The sequence below is a fragment of the Opisthocomus hoazin genome, chromosome 1, assembly GCF_030867145.1.
Source record: "Opisthocomus hoazin isolate bOpiHoa1 chromosome 1, bOpiHoa1.hap1, whole genome shotgun sequence".
NCBI lineage: Eukaryota > Metazoa > Chordata > Aves > Opisthocomiformes > Opisthocomidae > Opisthocomus > Opisthocomus hoazin.
Genome location: NC_134414.1, coordinates 18,227,426 through 18,245,000, shown reverse-complemented (window position 1 = coordinate 18,245,000; position 17,575 = coordinate 18,227,426). Strand labels below are relative to the sequence as shown.

The window sequence follows — 17,575 nt, the reverse complement described above, 5'->3', positions numbered from 1 at the left end:
GTTGATCACGAGCCACCAATGTGCCTTTGTGGCAAAGCAGCCCAATGGCCTCCTGGGCTGCATTAGGCTGGGGAAGCTTATAAAAACCCAGAAGTACCTCAGACCCCTCACACAGAGCTGTACGTACATCAGATGACCTGGCAGTGCAATTGGTAACGACAGTGCATGCACAGGGCTGGTTCCCAGGCTTGCGCATTGATTTTGGGATGTAGGCTGGGTCAGACCCTGAATCTGGGGTCAGCACGCTGCCTGCAAGGGCGGTCAGCACCAGCACTTCAAAGCAGCGTGGCAGCTTCCTGCAGCATCTGAGAGCAAGGCTGGTTCCTCCAGCAAGTGCTGCTGTCGTCTGTAATTGAAGCAGGCTAATCGCTACAGTGTGGCATGCATTATAAAATACTTGTAATTTAATTCAGACAACTCTGTATATTCTTACTAGTCAAAAAAAAAATCTAATCCCTATTTTAAGCTCCGGCTCTCTATAGTTTCCAGTGGAAACCTATTCTGTCTTGAGGGGAGAAAATACATTTTTTTTTATTATTCTTTATTTCATTAGCTATTCTTTTTTTCTTCTTCCCACCATAAGAAGAGAAATTCTGAATGAGGTCTGTCTGTCAGGAGTTATTTCCTATGCATTTGCCATGCCTCTCATTTCTAGGTGTGATTTTAAGATAAAGTGCTGGAGTGGAAACTCATTATTTTCCATGCACTGCAGCCCTTGCCCACTTAATTTCTGGCTGTCATGATATTCAAGCTATAGCTGTTACGAGGTATACTCAGCCAGGAAGCAAAACTTGGCCAAGAGGGAAAACTTTGTTACTGCTTTTGTATTATTATTAGTTAGGGGAACTGAGATCTCCTCATCAAAGCAAGAGAAAATATGTCTGCAAGCATATGGAGATAGATAGGAGGAGATACCTCAGAAGTTTGAGCTTAGGTTTATGTCTGTGTGTATATATATAAAAACTGATTAAGAGGAAATACATGTATTTAAATGAACTAACCTGTACCCCACATCATGGCTTATTGCCTTTACCTTGGATTTGTGGAACAGTGAAAACTCAACTGGAGGATTATGGTCTGTGAGACTCATTTTTTGAAAAATGCCTATTTGCAGTCAGACATCCTGTCTTCTTCATAGTTTAAGAATGTTAATCACATTAATGGTGAAATAATTCAAGTAAGTGAACTATTGGTGCAATTGAAATAAAGTATTCACAGGTTCATTATTTTTATTATTTTCATTGACATTACCGGCAAGCATGTAGCATGTAGATTGAAGCAGTTAAAAAGTGAATCATTGTAATGTGCTTTTGAGGATGTGTGTATAATTCCTAAACTCAGTCAGATGGTTTTATTGTCAATCTTAAATTTTAGGAATCCTATTTTATGAAATAGCCTGTACGTATGAGATTAGATAGTCTGCTTGTTCTGCATAATACCACTATGGTAAAGTTCTACATTATAACAATGGAAAAATTTGTATGCTGCATAAAAACAATAACTGGCAATCTATACAATTAGAATATACAGCTTTTCTTCAGTAATATATGCATGTGTTCAATTTCTTCTTTCAGTGTTGAAGAAAGTTTCAAGACATTGTTCTGGGCTATATTTGGACTCTCAGAAGTTAAATCAGTTGTCATCAATTATAAACACAAGTTTATTGAAAATATTGGCTATGTTCTTTATGGAGTCTATAATGTTACGATGGTCATTGTCTTGCTGAACATGCTTATCGCAATGATCAACAGTTCATTCCAGGAAATTGAGGTAAAAATTCTGTTTATGATGAAAAATCACCACATTTACTGTTACATATAATTGTCTAAATCTCCTGGAAAACCTTCCTTGTTGATATCTTATTTAAGACAAGTAACAGATCGGCTTTAGTAATACATTCAGAGAAAATACTAATTCAACTCTACATTTTTATTGTAAAATACCTGGAAATTACCCAGCTGCATGTGCTTGCAATAGTAAGAGCTAGACTGGACGAAAAAACTGCTGTTGAACTGCGTTATGTTCCAGAAGAGGATGGGCTACTTTGTGTGACACTGTGAATCTTTTATTTGCCTCGTGTAGCTATTATTTGAGTAGTGTCTCTCTTCCGCAAGAACGTTCTTGTTCCTATGCCTTGACCTTGCACACAAGTCTGTAACGTGCTGTTTTCTTCTTTTGTTTAAACAACTGTTGCTCTAGTCCTCTGCAGTGAACAAAACTTTACAAAGTAATCAGCAGGGCTACTGAAAATCAGCGTCAACTTTTGGATGCCATGGAAGACAAAGGGCTAACTCATTATCATTGTCTAGAAAAAAAGGAAGCAGATCTCCAGGAGCTAGGCCATGCCAGCCTGTCCCGGGTGACGCCCTTGCCACAAAGCAGCGGGCACAGGTGGTTTGAGACTGCTCTGCTCCCAGGTTCTGGGCTCTGGTCTGGGGCTGTAGCGTTGTACAGCTTGAGCAAGAGCAGCACATATTCTCTAGGGAGGTTCAGATTCTTCTGACTCAGGAGGCTGCAGAACAAACTATCAGGTTCAGGGCAATGAAAACCAGGCTATTGTCCAAAAAATGGTGACTGGATACAAACAGCTTCTAAAAACAGCTACAGCGATATTGAGTCATGTCCTTGAACATGGCATCAGTCCTTTCTGTAGAAAAACCTCTTGAACTTTACAGGGAGGAATAAAGTGAGTGTTTTGGCTGTCGTAAATATTAAATGTAAACTGTGGTGATGATAGCATACATGATTTAATCATATATTCCAGCAAGTGGAAGGAATTAGGTAAGAATCACCTAGTCTTTTTTAACCTCATGTTTAAAGCAATAGAGTAAAATTTTAATCTAAAATTCTAATACGTCTTCCTCACAAAAAAGATAATAGACTAATGGCTACAGAGGAGACAAAAGAGATAAGAAATCAGAGTTGGTAGTCTCACTGAAAGATTTAAATTTTTGTTACGTTAGCGTAGGATTTTTCCATTTTATTTGCTGAGCATGATAGTGTTCGAAGCAAGCGGCTACTCAATCAGGCCTTAGCAGATGGATTTGAGTGTTGCCATGAAGCTTTAACTTGGGCATTGTATTGTGTGATTTTAAGTCAGAGCTTTTGTTCTTTGCATGTTACAAAGAGCACCAAACAAAGATGTCGCTCTTTGTGATCCTGTGTTGCAGACTATTAGTACCCACTCTGGAGTAATCGATGTTTGTATCATTCCACTTTGTTCTTCTGTAACTGCATTATTTTAAATGGATTAATAGGAACAGTTCCATTCATTAAAATTTGGTTTTCAGAGATTATAACAAATTCTTGATCTGTCTGAGATTAACTTCAGCCAATTACATTCAAAGCACACATAAAGTTTAACTAGAGCATCTTCAATAGCCCAGGTGGTATTAACAACTATGTTTCTATTTTACAGGATGATGCTGATGTAGAATGGAAATTTGCAAGGGCTAAACTTTGGTTTTCTTACTTTGAAGAAGGGAGAACTCTTCCAGTACCCTTCAACTTGGTGCCAAGCCCGAAATCTTTGCTGTATTTCCTACTCAGAATCAAAAAATGGATTTCTAAGCCATTTCTGTGCCAAAAGAAAAGCTTTCAGGAAGATGCAGAAATGAACAAGGTAATTGTATAGTGTGTATACTGGCTGCTAATTTTCAAGAACTTCATTTTTCTTCTGGACCTGTTTTTCTGATTAATTTCCCAACATTCTTAGTCCATACTGAAGTCAGTCAGTATGTACAGGCTGACATACATTTGTAATCAATGAAGTCCAAAAATACCATTATAAATTTACAGTTCTTCCTGCTGCTTGTCACAGAATCAGAGAATAATTCAGGCCGGGAGGGACTTCAGGATGTGTCTGGTCCAACCTCCTGCTCACAGCAGGGTCAACTGAGAGGTCAGGCCAGGTTGCTCAGGGCTTTATGCAGTCACATCGTGAAAAACTCCAAGGATGGAGGCTGCACAGCCTCTCTGGGCAGCATGCGCCACCGCCTGACCGTCCCTCGTGGGCAAAAAGTTGCTTCTTCTACCTCTTGTTTGAATTTGTCTGTTGTTTCTCATTCTTCTGTCTTGCCAGCACTGTGAAGAGCCCAGCTCCATCTCCTTGACTTCCCCATATGCGCTGGGGGCTGTTGTTAGGTACGCTGGAAGCCATCTCCGCTTCAGGCTGAACAAGACCAGATTCCCCAGTGTCTTTTCATAGGACAAGTGCTGCAGCCCCACACATCTTGGTGATGCTCTGCTGAACTTGCTGCAGATTTTTAATGTCTTTCTCACTGTCCTCCAAGTCCCCCAGGCCCTTTGCTGCAGAGCAGCTCCACAGCCAGTGAGTCCCCATCCTGTGTTGTTGAAAGAGTTACTCCTTCCCATTTGTCCTTGTTGAAATTCACAGAGTTCCTGTCAGCCCTGTCCTCCTAGATGGCATCCCCTGCCCTCAAGCCTATCAACTGCCCCCCTCAAACTCGACTTTGTCTGCAAACTTGACAGGAGTGTGCTCCAGCAACTCCTCGGACACCTGGTCTTTGATAAAGTTGTTTAAAAGGCCAAGTCCCAGGACAAGACCCTATACTACCTTCTAAGCACAACCATCCCACCAGGATTTTGCTGATCTGGTTGTTCACTCATCCAGACAGTAACATCATAACGTAGGTACAAGAATATTGTAGGATGTAGTGTTAAAACCCTTGCTAAATCAAGGTAGATGACATCTCCCTGATCTGCAAATCCAGTCATTTATGTCAGAAGGCCATCCAGATGGTCGGACAGGTTTTACTTTTCATAAATCTACACTTGCTTTTCTCAGTCACCACCTGCTCTTCCATATGCCCAGAAATGTGCTACAAGAGGACTCAGTCCATTATTTTGCCAGTTACTGAAGGGAGGCTGAGTGGCCTGTGGTTGCCCAGATCATCATTTTGACCTTTTTTGAAGATGAGTTTGACATTTGCCTTTCTCCAGCCTTTGGGGACCTCTCCCAGTCTCAGTGATCTTTCAAAGATATAGCACATTTGCAAGGACTTCATCGGCTTTGTGAGCACCTGTGTATGCAGCCTGTTGGGTCCAATGGACTTGCCTGGGTCAAATTCTCTCACATAACCCCTGACTTAACCCTCCTCTGCAGCCGGTTGTTCTCCTTCTCCTTGAATTCCTTCACTAAGCACAGAGGCCTGAGAGACTATTGGTGAAGCCTGAGGCAAAGGCAGCATTACATCCTTCAGCCTCACCTAAGTCCACTGTCACCAAATGCTCTGCCCCACTGAGCAACAGACCCACATTTTCCTTGTTCAGCCTGGTACTGCTATTGTAGCTCTTCTCAGTGGCCTTGCAAATGTCAGCTAAAGGTGAGCTTTGTCTTTGCTAACAGAACCCTCACATGCCTGGGCAGAGTTTCTAAATTCCCTGTTGGTAGCCTGTCTGTCCTTCCACTGAGAACGCAGCCTGCGTTTATTGTAAAGCATTCTGTTGTCTGTTTTTTTTACGCAAGGGCAGTAAAAAGCATTTGAGTTGATTCATTGCTGTATCTCATGGACTTATTTAAAGACTTAGTAGTCAGTCTGTTTGTCCTGCAGCGTCTAGGTATAAATCAAATTAATTGCTTTAGGAGAACATGGGGAATAGCACGCGGTGTTAGGTGGTACTTGAGGTGTAAAGACCAGCACTGTTGTAACATGTTAGGGAAGAAGAGCTTTGCAAGGCAACTGATCAGACGCAGTGAGTACAAAGGTGAGCATATGGTGACATTCACACAAAAAAAGAAATTATGGGTTTGTCATGGTAGCAGAAACAAATGTGTCATTTATTGAAGGAAGGATCTTTGTTAAAACAGGTAGTAGTCTGAGCAGAGGCTTGTTCAAGGTTAAGAGTTCTTGAGTCTGTAGTCATGAGTCATTAGTCATTAGACTGGGGGCCAGTGAAGAATTTACATGCATCTGTCAGCTCTCTGTTACTGATGTGACAAGCATTTTTTCCATCACAGTTATCAGTTGAAGAGTAAAAGAGAAGAGAAACTGGTTGCAATCCTAGAACGAAAAGATGGAGCTGTGGGGAAAAATACTGTGCCCCTGACAAGCCTCTGCCTCTGGTTAAGTTCATAATAATCTATAAAAATAAACACAGATATTGCAAACAATGTCAACAAAGTGAAGATTGCTATTAAATTCAGATGTGTGTGCTACTGGTAATTTTTCTAGATTTCACAAATCTCACTTCATTTTATTTGGGAGATCTAACCCTAATCTGTTTAAGACCCAGCAGAGGTGATACTGCATTTGCTCAAGTTTTTAATGACTCTGACATTTTCAAAACTTTTCATCAAGCTGCTTGATGCAAATCGATATCACAACTTCCATGAATGATAAAGTCATCGCTGAAAAATCATGGCATTAAGGAGATGCATATAAACTTCAAATTGAGCAATGTGAGAAACAACAAATCAAAGTATTTTTTTTCGAATTCACTTAATTTGTGACTTTGAAAAGCATGTAAGTTAAAAGCTTATTTTTAATGACTTCTTAAAATGAAATTTCTGTTCCTATAAAACAGGTACTCTTAAAAATCCCATTCTTACACCCTGAGGAAAGAAGCTAGATTTTTATCGTTCCTTTGCAAAATTATATTTGAATCTAGCAATTCAGATGGCTAGAAAGGTGCAAAGTGTAATAGTTGCCAATTCTAGATGAAACAATAACAGTTGTGCTGCTTTCACAGCAGTCCCTCTGAAAGAGAGCTGTAAGGATACAAACATCATTTATCAGATTTTTTTCCTAACCCTGAATTAATATTTAGTCTTCAAATATTAATGCTTTCCACTCACTGCAGACTGCAGTATAACTAATGCTGAATGAAATGTGCTCACTCCCCAGCCAAAGAAGCTAGAATACTGCAAATCAAATTTTTTCTAAAAAAAAGCTTTTACATTGAAAAACATAAAGCAGCTCAGTTGCATCTATTTATTCCTCAGCTTTTCCAGCAGGGTGACTGGTATTGCCAGATGATTACATTTTTACTTACTTTTTGGATGCCACATACTGTGGTGCTGACTTTATTTGAATCTATCAGATGCCTCCATCGTTTGCGCTTCTGGAAAGTAACTGCAGTGTTTTTGTGTCAGATTTGACTCGCTGTTGGTGATTCAATGTTATTGAGGCTGTTTTATGGCCTCTTCTCAAAGGCATTCTCAGGCTTTTTGGGCTTTGACTTTGGACGACTCCTGTGCCGAGAAGGTTGGTGCTGCTGTGACTGCTGAGCCAGGAGCTACTTGTGCAAGGAGCTACTATAAATGCAATGAGCTGTGCAAAGACAAGAAAAGATTTGGCAAGAGCAGACCCGAGACTTGGTGGCTGTGGCTGTGCTAGCAAATTATATGTGATGGGGAGCTTTTCTGGGCACTGAGGCCAATTCAGGAATGACTTGCTCCTATTCAAGTAGTTTTCCTCCCAAAGTAGAGTTGCTGCAAGCTATTGTCCCCGGACCATTCCGGTTCCCAAAGCGTGCCTAGGGAGAGAGCCAGTCGCTCTGGTGCAAGTCCTACTTGGGAGGACGCTAAACGTCTACCAATAGAAGACGTTGCATTGCAGTACGTAGAAATGTTCACACACGCTTGAGTTTGCCGATTCTGACCCAGCCTGCAGGTCTTCCTTCTGCAGAGCCCACATCTTCTCAGTGCAAAAGTGGCAGCAGCACCAGGCTGAGTGTAAAGACAAGAGTTAAGATGGGAAGCGGGGAAATTTTGCCCCTTGAGCCAGCTCTGCCCTGATTACCGTTGGCAGAAAACAAAGGCAGATGCCATCAGTGCTGAACGGCATGTGATTTACATAGCTGTGTTCAAACAGTAGCACAGCAGAAACTAATTTCTTGAGACATGTCTACATATGATAGTAAAAGCTGTGAAAATGTTTTCTTTCAGGTTGTTCATTAAAACCCACAATTTTCTTCTGTTTCAGGCTAGAATTGGTGTTTTAACCATCAAGTAAACAAGAAACTGAAACCAAAAAAAGGGAGAAAGAAATTAAGAAAAAGGAGAGTTTTAAAGAAACCTGCCTTGAGTTTTATTCTAAATTGAAAAATTGCCTTGTGAAGGAGAAAGTTTATGGTTTAAGAGTCACAAAACTTGTTCATCTTCCTGAGCTTAAAGCCAATACTGGCAGATAACCTATATAAGCCAGTTTCTTAAAGCATGGCCCTTGGGAAAAGAAATAAGGACCAACTAAATATTGAAATAGCTTTAAACCCTCAATCACACAACAAAATATATGTGAACTTTTACTTTCATAGTATAAAATGGTGTTTCTAAAATTCTTGCACATGACCTCTGGTTCTGGGAGCGCAAGCTGAGTCATTTTCTGGGAGCCCTCCCTTCTGGTCCAAGCATGTACAATTTACTGGCATTCCAGGTTGTCAGCTGCTTCTGAAAACTGGGATTTAAGACCTTAACAAAGTGCTACACAAAACAGCCACAGTAATTCCATCACTCTTCTGATTGCATTGAATCATGAATAATACTAGAGAATGACAAAATAAGCAGCAAGTTTAGAGAAGAGGGTGTTTTCTAAGAGCAGTAGTCCATGTGTGCTGCATTTCTGCTTTCACACAACACTTCTGGAGGAGAGTTATTTTTGTTAGAGTTTATATCACTGTTTCATTTAAATTACATTATTTTTCCCCTCCAGTTACCTGTGTGCAGATATTCAATAGATACTAGCTTAAAAATATGAATTCTAGTTCAGTCGCTAATGTGACAGGCTGAGTTTACTCTAGTAGTAATTCTGGGGAGAGGGGAAAGCCGTAGGTGTGAAGCTTAAAAAGAGTTCAAAAATCATGTGTAAAAATGAAGTTTTAATGGAATCTTGGCAAGCTCTGCCACCCAGTGGCCATTCAGCAACGTACAATGGATGTTCTGTCCCGTTACTGTTACACATAAACAGATTTAATGAAGTTAAATCTGATTTCTTCTGACTGCCAACTTTCAGGGTGCAATCTGTAGCTTACACATTATTTTGTTCAAAAACTGCAGGGTGCTGAAGAGTCAAAGTTAAGATAAAGATGTTACAGTGTGTCTGGTTTTACAAGTTTCCAGTGTCTCACAACTCATTTCACCACGTATTACTGATTTTGCTATTTCAAGTTAAAATCTAGTTTTAGTTAAGCATTGGATTAACTTTTGAAGTGAACCAAAATAAAATTTGAAAAGAGGTAACCAGCATGACAGATTACATTTTAAATACATAATAAATATTAAAAAATACATAATAAAATTAAAGGCATTTGTAAATCATATGTACACTGGTAAGTAACAGGGCCATGAATGGTGTCACAGCTGCAGAAGAAGTCGGAGCTCAGGAAGGGCTGGGCCGCCAGCCAGGCAGCTGGAGCCCACGCTCACGCCCTAGAGCAGCTATGGCCAGGGCCACTTTCCTCTGCTGCTGCAGGGGAGGCATACTCTTGCTCTGTTCTACGGCATCATTTCCAAATATTGTGCATTATGGAACCAGGAGCTGAAAAATCAGGAAGATCTTTTTCCTCTTTTAATCTGGCTATAAAGGTGAGGCCCAAGAGAGTATTATTAGTTCTAAAATCCTGAAAGACATCGTGATTACACAGTTGTTTAAGCCCGCTATTTTTGAGTATAAATCAGATGCATAGTTTAAATTAAAACTTTTAGATAAACTTGCGTTTTCTAATAGATATTCAAAACATTTAAGGTAGCTTTATTCAAGCAAGAAAAAGCAACAATAACTTGCCCATTTTATATAACTTTAATTCAATTCCATCCAAGTTCAGGTTAATATGTTAGAGATAAATATTAATTATTCGTATATCTATTTATATACTGCTATATATCCTATATCGTTATTTTTGCTTAGTCAGATAAACATAGTCTGAACATAGATATAATGTTTTTAAAAGTATATGTATATAGATACTATGAATCTTTCTAAAGAACAAAAAGAAAATGTAAGTTCAGTGTAAACATTCACCCTTTTTATACCTATACAATTCCCAGGTTTTTCCTTTTAGCCTTGGCGCCAGTACGTGCATGTTAGAACAAAGCCTTAGTAAAGCTCTTTGCTGTAGGTGTTTTTCTCATTTTCTAATTGATAGCTGGTGAATATTTATCACATATTCCATATTCCTACTTCCATTTATTATCAGAGTTCAACCATGAGAAATTCTCGTTATACTTCAAGAGTTTGTAATGATTTCAGTTGCAGGAGAAATGGCTACATGAAGGGTTTAGCCTTCGCTGACATCGGGCATTGTGTTGCAGGCTCCCGTGATGTGTGACCTGCCTGTACAGCTGCATAAACATCTAACCCTCCCCTGCTTTCCTCCCCACCAATCTGTATCCCAGCATATTCCGCATACTGATACTCTATATTACTTACCGGGCTTCCGAGTGCCCCAGTTTGCTTATCTGTAGGTGCTCGATGCATGAAGACACAGAGACAACCAACATGGAGAACGTCACTGGAAGTACAACACAATCCCACAGAATCTGGGACACCGCAGTGGTAGCCCCGTGTTTCAAAACAGTAGCAATTTTATTGGACCATGTATAATCACAGAGAATTGACTTTTTAGTAACTGTTCCACTTATTCCTCATCCAGGTCAATCAAATTCACACTTTTTTTTATTTCCTGCACTACTACTCTTTGGACTAGCCCCATTATTAGTCTGAAGTAATAGAATTCATTCAGTTTTGACAGTTGCTTCACTCTTGCTGCAGCCTAGTCATTCAGCTCGCGTCTCAGTTCACCATGTGGTGATGCTTTAGTCCTTCTCAAAGCTGTAAATCAGTAATGAAACACACAAATTGCATCCTCGGTGTTTCATCAGGGAGTGATGTCCTTTTCTTTCAGCACGTGTAGTAAAGAAGGTGCTACTCAAAAATGTCAGCTGGTAATTTTGTGGTCCCTGGCATGAACTGCAGAACCAATTACATTCAGCCATTAGTGTAAACTCCTTGTGTATTTTGTGCTAGTGGAGGTCACATTCATTATGGGCAAGTGTTATGAAAGAAAGGTGAGGGGTAATGCCGCCACCTCTCCTTCTTCCTGGGCTTCTCCCACACCCTGCCCGGACTTTCCCTCATCCGTTGCCTACAAAGCTGAGCCGCTGCAGAGCTGCCTTCTTCCAGCGTAGGTCCCCCTCCTGTGTGCCTGGGGCACGAGGGAAGGCCCGCGGGGACGTGGCTGCTCTGCTCTGGTCCCTTGAGCGTGTTAGGAGCAGGCAAGAGGCAGAGTAAAGGGACAAAAACCTCCAGTTCTCGCTTTCCTGCATCACAGTCTGAAAGGGTTTGTTTCAACTCCTGTGATGAAATTCCGCACAGGTATGAGGACTTTACCACTGTAATTTAATACGCTCCAAATTGAGCTTAACAGTTAATGTTCTGTCATATGATATATGCATGAGGTAATTTAACCATATTTTTCTTCTATTTGTTTTGTACTACAAATAATGTTTCCATTTCAGCTTGGTCAAAGGAAGCAATCAAGTATAAGAAGCTCAGATGAAATCCACTTAAACAGTTTAAACAATCCTCCAAGGCAATACCAGGTAAAAACCAGTTTACTTTTAAAGAAAAACAAGAAGTAGTAGAACTGGCAGATCAGACTGACAGCATAAGGACAGTTTTGAATTTATGTTCAACACATGAATCAAGAATAAATCCACAGACCTTGTATATATCAGAAATAAATTCAATGATTTAGGCTTTTGCTGTACAATCTGAGGGTGATTTTTCTTCCTCTTTGTTTCTTAAATGCTGCCCTTATAGTGCAATATTTTAAAGCACTTGGAAAATGTTTTTTATTTTAGAGACAGGTTGAGTTGTCAGCTGCGCAGTGTGAATTAAGAAAACCAAGAAGAAATGTAAAATCTTCCCATTCCATCTGTTGAGACAGTTGAGCTTATTGTGCCACACCTCTGCATTCTAATACCTCAAGCACTGCAAATATCTTTCATCCTTCATGTTGTTATGTCTGCTTATTCTTTGCCTCCCACACAACTGCAGTGGGCCTTGCTGAAGTTAAGCGTAAACAGACCCAGCACAGCCCCTGTAATGCCCAGCTATTCTGTCCAGAGGCTGCTTCTTTCCTTCCTGTAATACTCCAAAGCAGGTGGAGAGGAACAAGCAGAGCTGCTTGGGCTGTAGAACAAGATCGTCTGAATGCAAAAGGGTATAGAAAATGGTGTGGAATTAAGTATGCCTTTTTTAATCAGAAGACAGAAGAAAGTTTTTCCCCTTGGGCAGGCTAGCTCTGTGCCACTGTTACATTATGCAGTGTCTGTACAAGTCTATTGCAAAAACTCTGACTTTTTCACAGCCAGTTTCATTATAATACAGTGATAGATATTAAGATTACAATTTTAGCCCATAAACAAGAGGATGTGTGGATTTGTATTTGAAACATTCTCCAGTTATTAGAATCAACATGCTTCTGGACTTGGAAGCATGACTGTAGTGATGGTCTGGAACCACTAATCTGGGATGATTCACCTCACAACCATCTCCAGTCAGGTCTGAAACTGTGGAGACAAAACCAAGACGCATAAATCTATGTATGTTTTCTATCTTGTAGTGAAAAACAAGTATTTTGTTGTCATGGGTTATACCATATGAAAATATTAAAGCCAATGATAGATACTCAAAAGTAATTAGATACCTTGTTCTTATTCAAGTAATTTGAACTAATGGGAGAATCAGGGGCAGAATTCATTTTTCCTGGAAAAGTAAAATTTTCATCTAAATTTGCTGGCCCAGGTTCCCCTTATTTTTAGCAGAGAGAGTAGCCATTCTAATGGTGTGATTTATTTGATCAATTTTAGCTGTCTGAGCTGAACTGTCCTCTCAGGTTTGCTTTTTGTCTCCACAGAGGGAGTTAAAGGTGACTGCCACAGATATGGCTCTTTACATTAGAAACTACCTGTGTTTGGTGAGATGAGTCCCAGCGAGGTTCTTACATGACTCTTAGCATATGGGTCCAACTTTTTCAAAGCCTTACATTGGGAAAAGATAACTTATCAGATAAAATATGAAAGTAGATTAAAACAAACTGATTGCAAAAGGGTTTAGCAATTAGCACTGCTAATCAGGGTCATTATCATCTTCTGGCAGCAATAAAGGCTAGATGGTTTCACCTGCATGGAGATCAAAGCTGCAACTATATTAAACGTTCTCATAGACTCCAGATTGAGCTTTGTGAATGATAACATTCATAAGATGTGTTTAGTGTTCTAACTTTCACGGACGTACACGTGCGGAATCATAAAGTCTAAATATCTACTGCAGATGAAATGAGATTTTTACATTATATTCCTTTAACCTGGCAAGTCCTACACTGAAATGTCTGAATGCAGCAGAAGGTAACAGAGCTCATATGTTGAAATGTCATAGCAGTACTACAAAGCCCAACTAAGAAAACTTCCTTTTTTCTTTCTTCTTTGCAGAAAATAATGAAGCGTCTCATTAAAAGATACGTACTGAAAGCTCAGATAGATAAAGAAAGTGATGAAGTCAATGAAGGTATGTTGATGAATTGTGTGTTTAGCTCTAATCAGAGAATCAAAACAAACTAATTAATGTGGTTACAGACGCCACTTGAAAAATGTTTCCAAAATACTTAATCCACTTGACATGTTTACAGGTGCAAGATGTAAAATTAACAGGAAATTGAAGTTAAGGAAGAGATCACAGAATCATAGATTTGGCTTTCTGTCTCTGCTCTCCCACTAGAAACAATCACTGATCTGACACCTTGCTGGGAAAAGCGTTGCCACTTCTCATAATGCCCGTGCATTGCCCATAGGGAGGCTGCATTTAATGCAGCGGCTGGTTTGGGGTGCTCCAGGAGGAGTTCTCCTGTGTAGGGGAGATGCATACACGGTGATACACATGCTTCAGCCTTTTTTCTGATATGGTTTATTAGCTGGAAACAGATGGTGAATGCACCTCACAGAAATGTTGCCTTCTGTTTGCACCCCTCTGATGCTTCGAAGACACTTAGTACAGCCGGAAGATGAGAGGATCACTCTCCTACGGACGGGGAGAGGCCTTGGTGCTGGCCAGGAGGACTCAGGCACCCTTGATCTGCATGATCTCGCTTCCATCTAACAGATCATTTGAGTTTTGTGAGCTGATGTGATCTCTCCCACTTTTGCCTTCAGATTAGTTTGTTTCCTGAACTGCGCCTTCATATTCCTATCTATAAGCCACCATTCAGCAACATGCTACAGAACATCTGCTTTTTCTGCTTCAACAAAGAAATCCAGAGAAATCCAATGATAACTGTGATATATTTGGGTCTGCTGTTTTTTCCTTTTTTTTTTTTTAATAGCGTGATCTTCTAACGTCTCTTACAGGTGAACTGAAGGAAATTAAACAGGACATCTCAAGTCTCCGGTATGAACTCCTTGAGGAAAAGTCTCAGAATTCTGAAGATCTGGCAGAACTTATAAGGAAACTTGGGGAAAAACTATCAATTGACTCTAAGGAGGAAGAAAGCAAGAGATAACCTAAACATTGAAGAAATGCAACAGAACATTAACAATTCACTTAAAGCCATATTTCTGTTTTTCTTAAGTCTAGCTCACATTTCTATGACAGGTACAGAAATCAAATCATTCCAGTTCTTTATTGAAAAACCACAGTGGCAAATCCTCTGTGTCTATGGTAGAGAGGAAATACCACTTGAGTAAAGAAATTTATTTATTCTTTACCTACTGAAGAAGAGTGAATTTTAGCTCATTTTAATATTCAACTTACCTCTTTTAAATTCCAGTGGAATCTTGATAAGCCCAGTCATGAAAAATTAAAAGCATAAATCTAAACTTTTCCTACATTAGCTGGTTATTTTTACAAATTTCCTTTTGTAGACATTCTTAACATATATTTTAGTGAATCAAAACAGGAAAATTCCAGGCTTTTGCATATTTGTATCAAAACCTATTGAACTTCTCAAGCATTCCCAACTAGCAAAAGAAAAAAAAAAAAAGAGGAGTTAAATGCCTTTCTTAAAAATGTGTAGAATATTAAAGTACTTTATTTGAATGTTTCCTTGAAGACAAAGACAGCAGAATACTCAGAGCACTGTGTTATACTCTTCCCTACTTATCCCTGTGACCACTGAACCATCGTGAAAGATACCTAGGTTCCAATGGGAGTTAATGCATTAAGAAATACTTTTCACCAAGTTTGTTGAAAAGCTATTGCTGAGGCCTGAAGGAAACTTCTTTAATCCAAAATAATTAATCCTTGAAGTTCTAATCTGTTCCAGAATTCTGAAGTTCTCCAGCTTTCACATCTTGAACTAAAACCTGCAAACTGCAGGGTAGGGGGTTGAATGTAAAGCTGATAACATGTTTATTTAAGGTGGAAGATACTAAAATGTTAGGTGCAAGCCCTCTCTCTGAATTCTGGGAACGTTGTGCATTGGGCACCATGTTTCCCTACAGTTAAACTTGTTTAAATTGTTGAATTTTGTTCAGTTCTATCCTTAGCAATCGAAAACACCTTGTTCCAAAAGCTCATGAAATCTCATCTATGGATTTGCATCCTTTGTCCTTTTTTCTGCTGGAGAAAGCTCAGCTCCTGTTCTGTGTTCCCTAGGAAGCCTTCAGTGAGGAATCTTTTCTCCATGTCCCCAGCAGCAGCCTCTAATGCTTCCACCCTGCTCTCTGCAATCCATCTCCCGTGTCTGCCTCTGTGCAGCTGGCCCAGAGGTAGCCGTGCCTCCTCGGGCTGGTGCTCTGTGCCTGCCCAGCTAATGCGCCCATGCGGGGCAGTCAGCTGCTTGCTGCCTCTCCAGATAGATACAGGCGAAATGCCATCTGATTTTTCCCTCAGTTAAAACAGTAATTTGGGTTTCTTTCTTCTGACAGTCACCAGTTCTGGGACTGTTAGAAGCAGGTATCACATCGGGGATCTCTGCTCCTCTCTAAGCTTGGTTGAAATTAGTGAAAGGGCTGGGAAAAATTGTAAAAGAAACATCAAGATATAGAACGCACCCGTAAAAGTCTTGTACGTTTAGGAAACAAGGCTGAAAATGGCTTGTCAGTACTTGCTTTTAAATCAGCTTTCTGAAACATTTATTGTGGAATGTATCAGAATGTTTCTCCCTCTCCCTTTTAGGACAGAGGTTATTTTTTAACGGGTTTAGATTAGTTTCTAGCTGAATTTACTGATAGTCCTTTTTTAAAAAAGTTGTTGCTGAAATCACTGTGCATTTTCAGGGAAAAAAGCGGGTATTAGAGTAGGTTTTGAAATCACATGGAGACAAGTGGAGGCGAGGGGCTCTGCCCTGCCTGGAGAGCAGGAGCTCTGCCCCAAGGGTGGTTGCTGTGGTTGAGGGGAGCTGTTCAGCCTGCTGCGTGGCCCGGTAGTTTGGCCACAAAGTTGGGTTGATCTCGGGCTGGAAGGCAGCGTGAAGCTAATTTCACTCCCTTTCAGCTGCCGGGCGGTTCTTGCCCATCACCCTTGGCTGGGACTGGCCACTGATTTGGGGTTCCCACTTCAGTATTTTGCGCCTGGTTTTCTGAAGCAGCAAGGACTTTGTAAAGCTGCCGTGAATGACCGCATTAGAGGCCGTGTTGCTCAACGCAGATCTTCCACCTATGACCAGCTCATTGGAAAATCTGTTCGTCAGAACTTGAGGTAACAAGGACAGTCAAAGTTTGTTTTCAGTAATCAACAGTCTTTATTTTTGATCATTGTAATGTACAGTTTGGATGTGCGGTCTAGTACTAAATGATGGTAAAACCCTCAGTCTCCATAATCCCAAATACAGAAACAGCTTAAGATCTCCAGGCACTTTGAAAGTGAAGATTTTTATTACAGAGGTAAAATGGACACTGTGAATTTGTTTAAGCCCAAATTTTGACTTACCTTAAAACTACACGCTTGTAATGTATATATTGTATTTCATGAAGAAAATACATATGGATTTTTTTAATTCAATGAAGATATTTTGTATGTAGTTATTACTCATGGAACAATTTGTTAAATATATTTGAAGAGGTTTATTGCCAAATGTAGTGTGACAAGCAATGTAGTATTTAAAATGAGCACATACCAAATATATTATTCTGATAAAAAAAATTAAATGTACCAGACTCAAAATACCTTTGTGATGCATTGTATGAACATGTTGGTCCTTCACTGGGAACCTTTGGCTGTGCTTGCTTGGGAGACAGCAGCAAGACAAACATGTTAAAATACTTTAATTTGCTAGCAACACTAGTACAAAAGACATTTTCACAGAAGGAAAAAGGTCTTGTCATATTTGATTAGAGTCAAGGTCAAGTATTTTGTTTGCTGTGAACTGTGACTGGTATTAGATGTCTCAGAAGAACCCTGTAGTAGGTAACAGATAACGTGCTTCCTACATAGTTCTCCTGCTTTCTGATAAGAAAAGATTGACATAACTTTGGTGAGGGAGTGTTTCCAGGATTTTTTGTGAATGATTAGGATCGCAAGATAGTCTTGCTTAATTGTTTTTTTTAAATCTTATTAATTTTTTTGGGCTCAGCAATCCCCAGTTTCTGTAGCAGCAATTTCAACATCTAAACCAGACC

The 17,575-nt window shown here is 39.9% G+C and overlaps 1 protein-coding gene across 1 annotated transcript in view; it reads left to right on the top strand.

The window, feature by feature from the left end:
• The window catches only part of TRPC6 (transient receptor potential cation channel subfamily C member 6), a 104,545-nt gene extending 87,483 nt beyond the window's left edge, over nt 1-17,062 (top strand). The window contains exons 8-12 of the mRNA XM_075417866.1: nt 1,575-1,770; nt 3,419-3,622; nt 11,477-11,560; nt 13,454-13,529; nt 14,366-17,062. Coding sequence (XP_075273981.1) covers nt 1,575-1,770; nt 3,419-3,622; nt 11,477-11,560; nt 13,454-13,529; nt 14,366-14,517 — 712 coding nt within the window. The 3' untranslated portion in view covers nt 14,518-17,062. The remainder of the gene's footprint in view (nt 1-1,574; nt 1,771-3,418; nt 3,623-11,476; nt 11,561-13,453; nt 13,530-14,365) is intronic.
• Nucleotides 17,063-17,575: the final 513 nt, after the last annotated feature.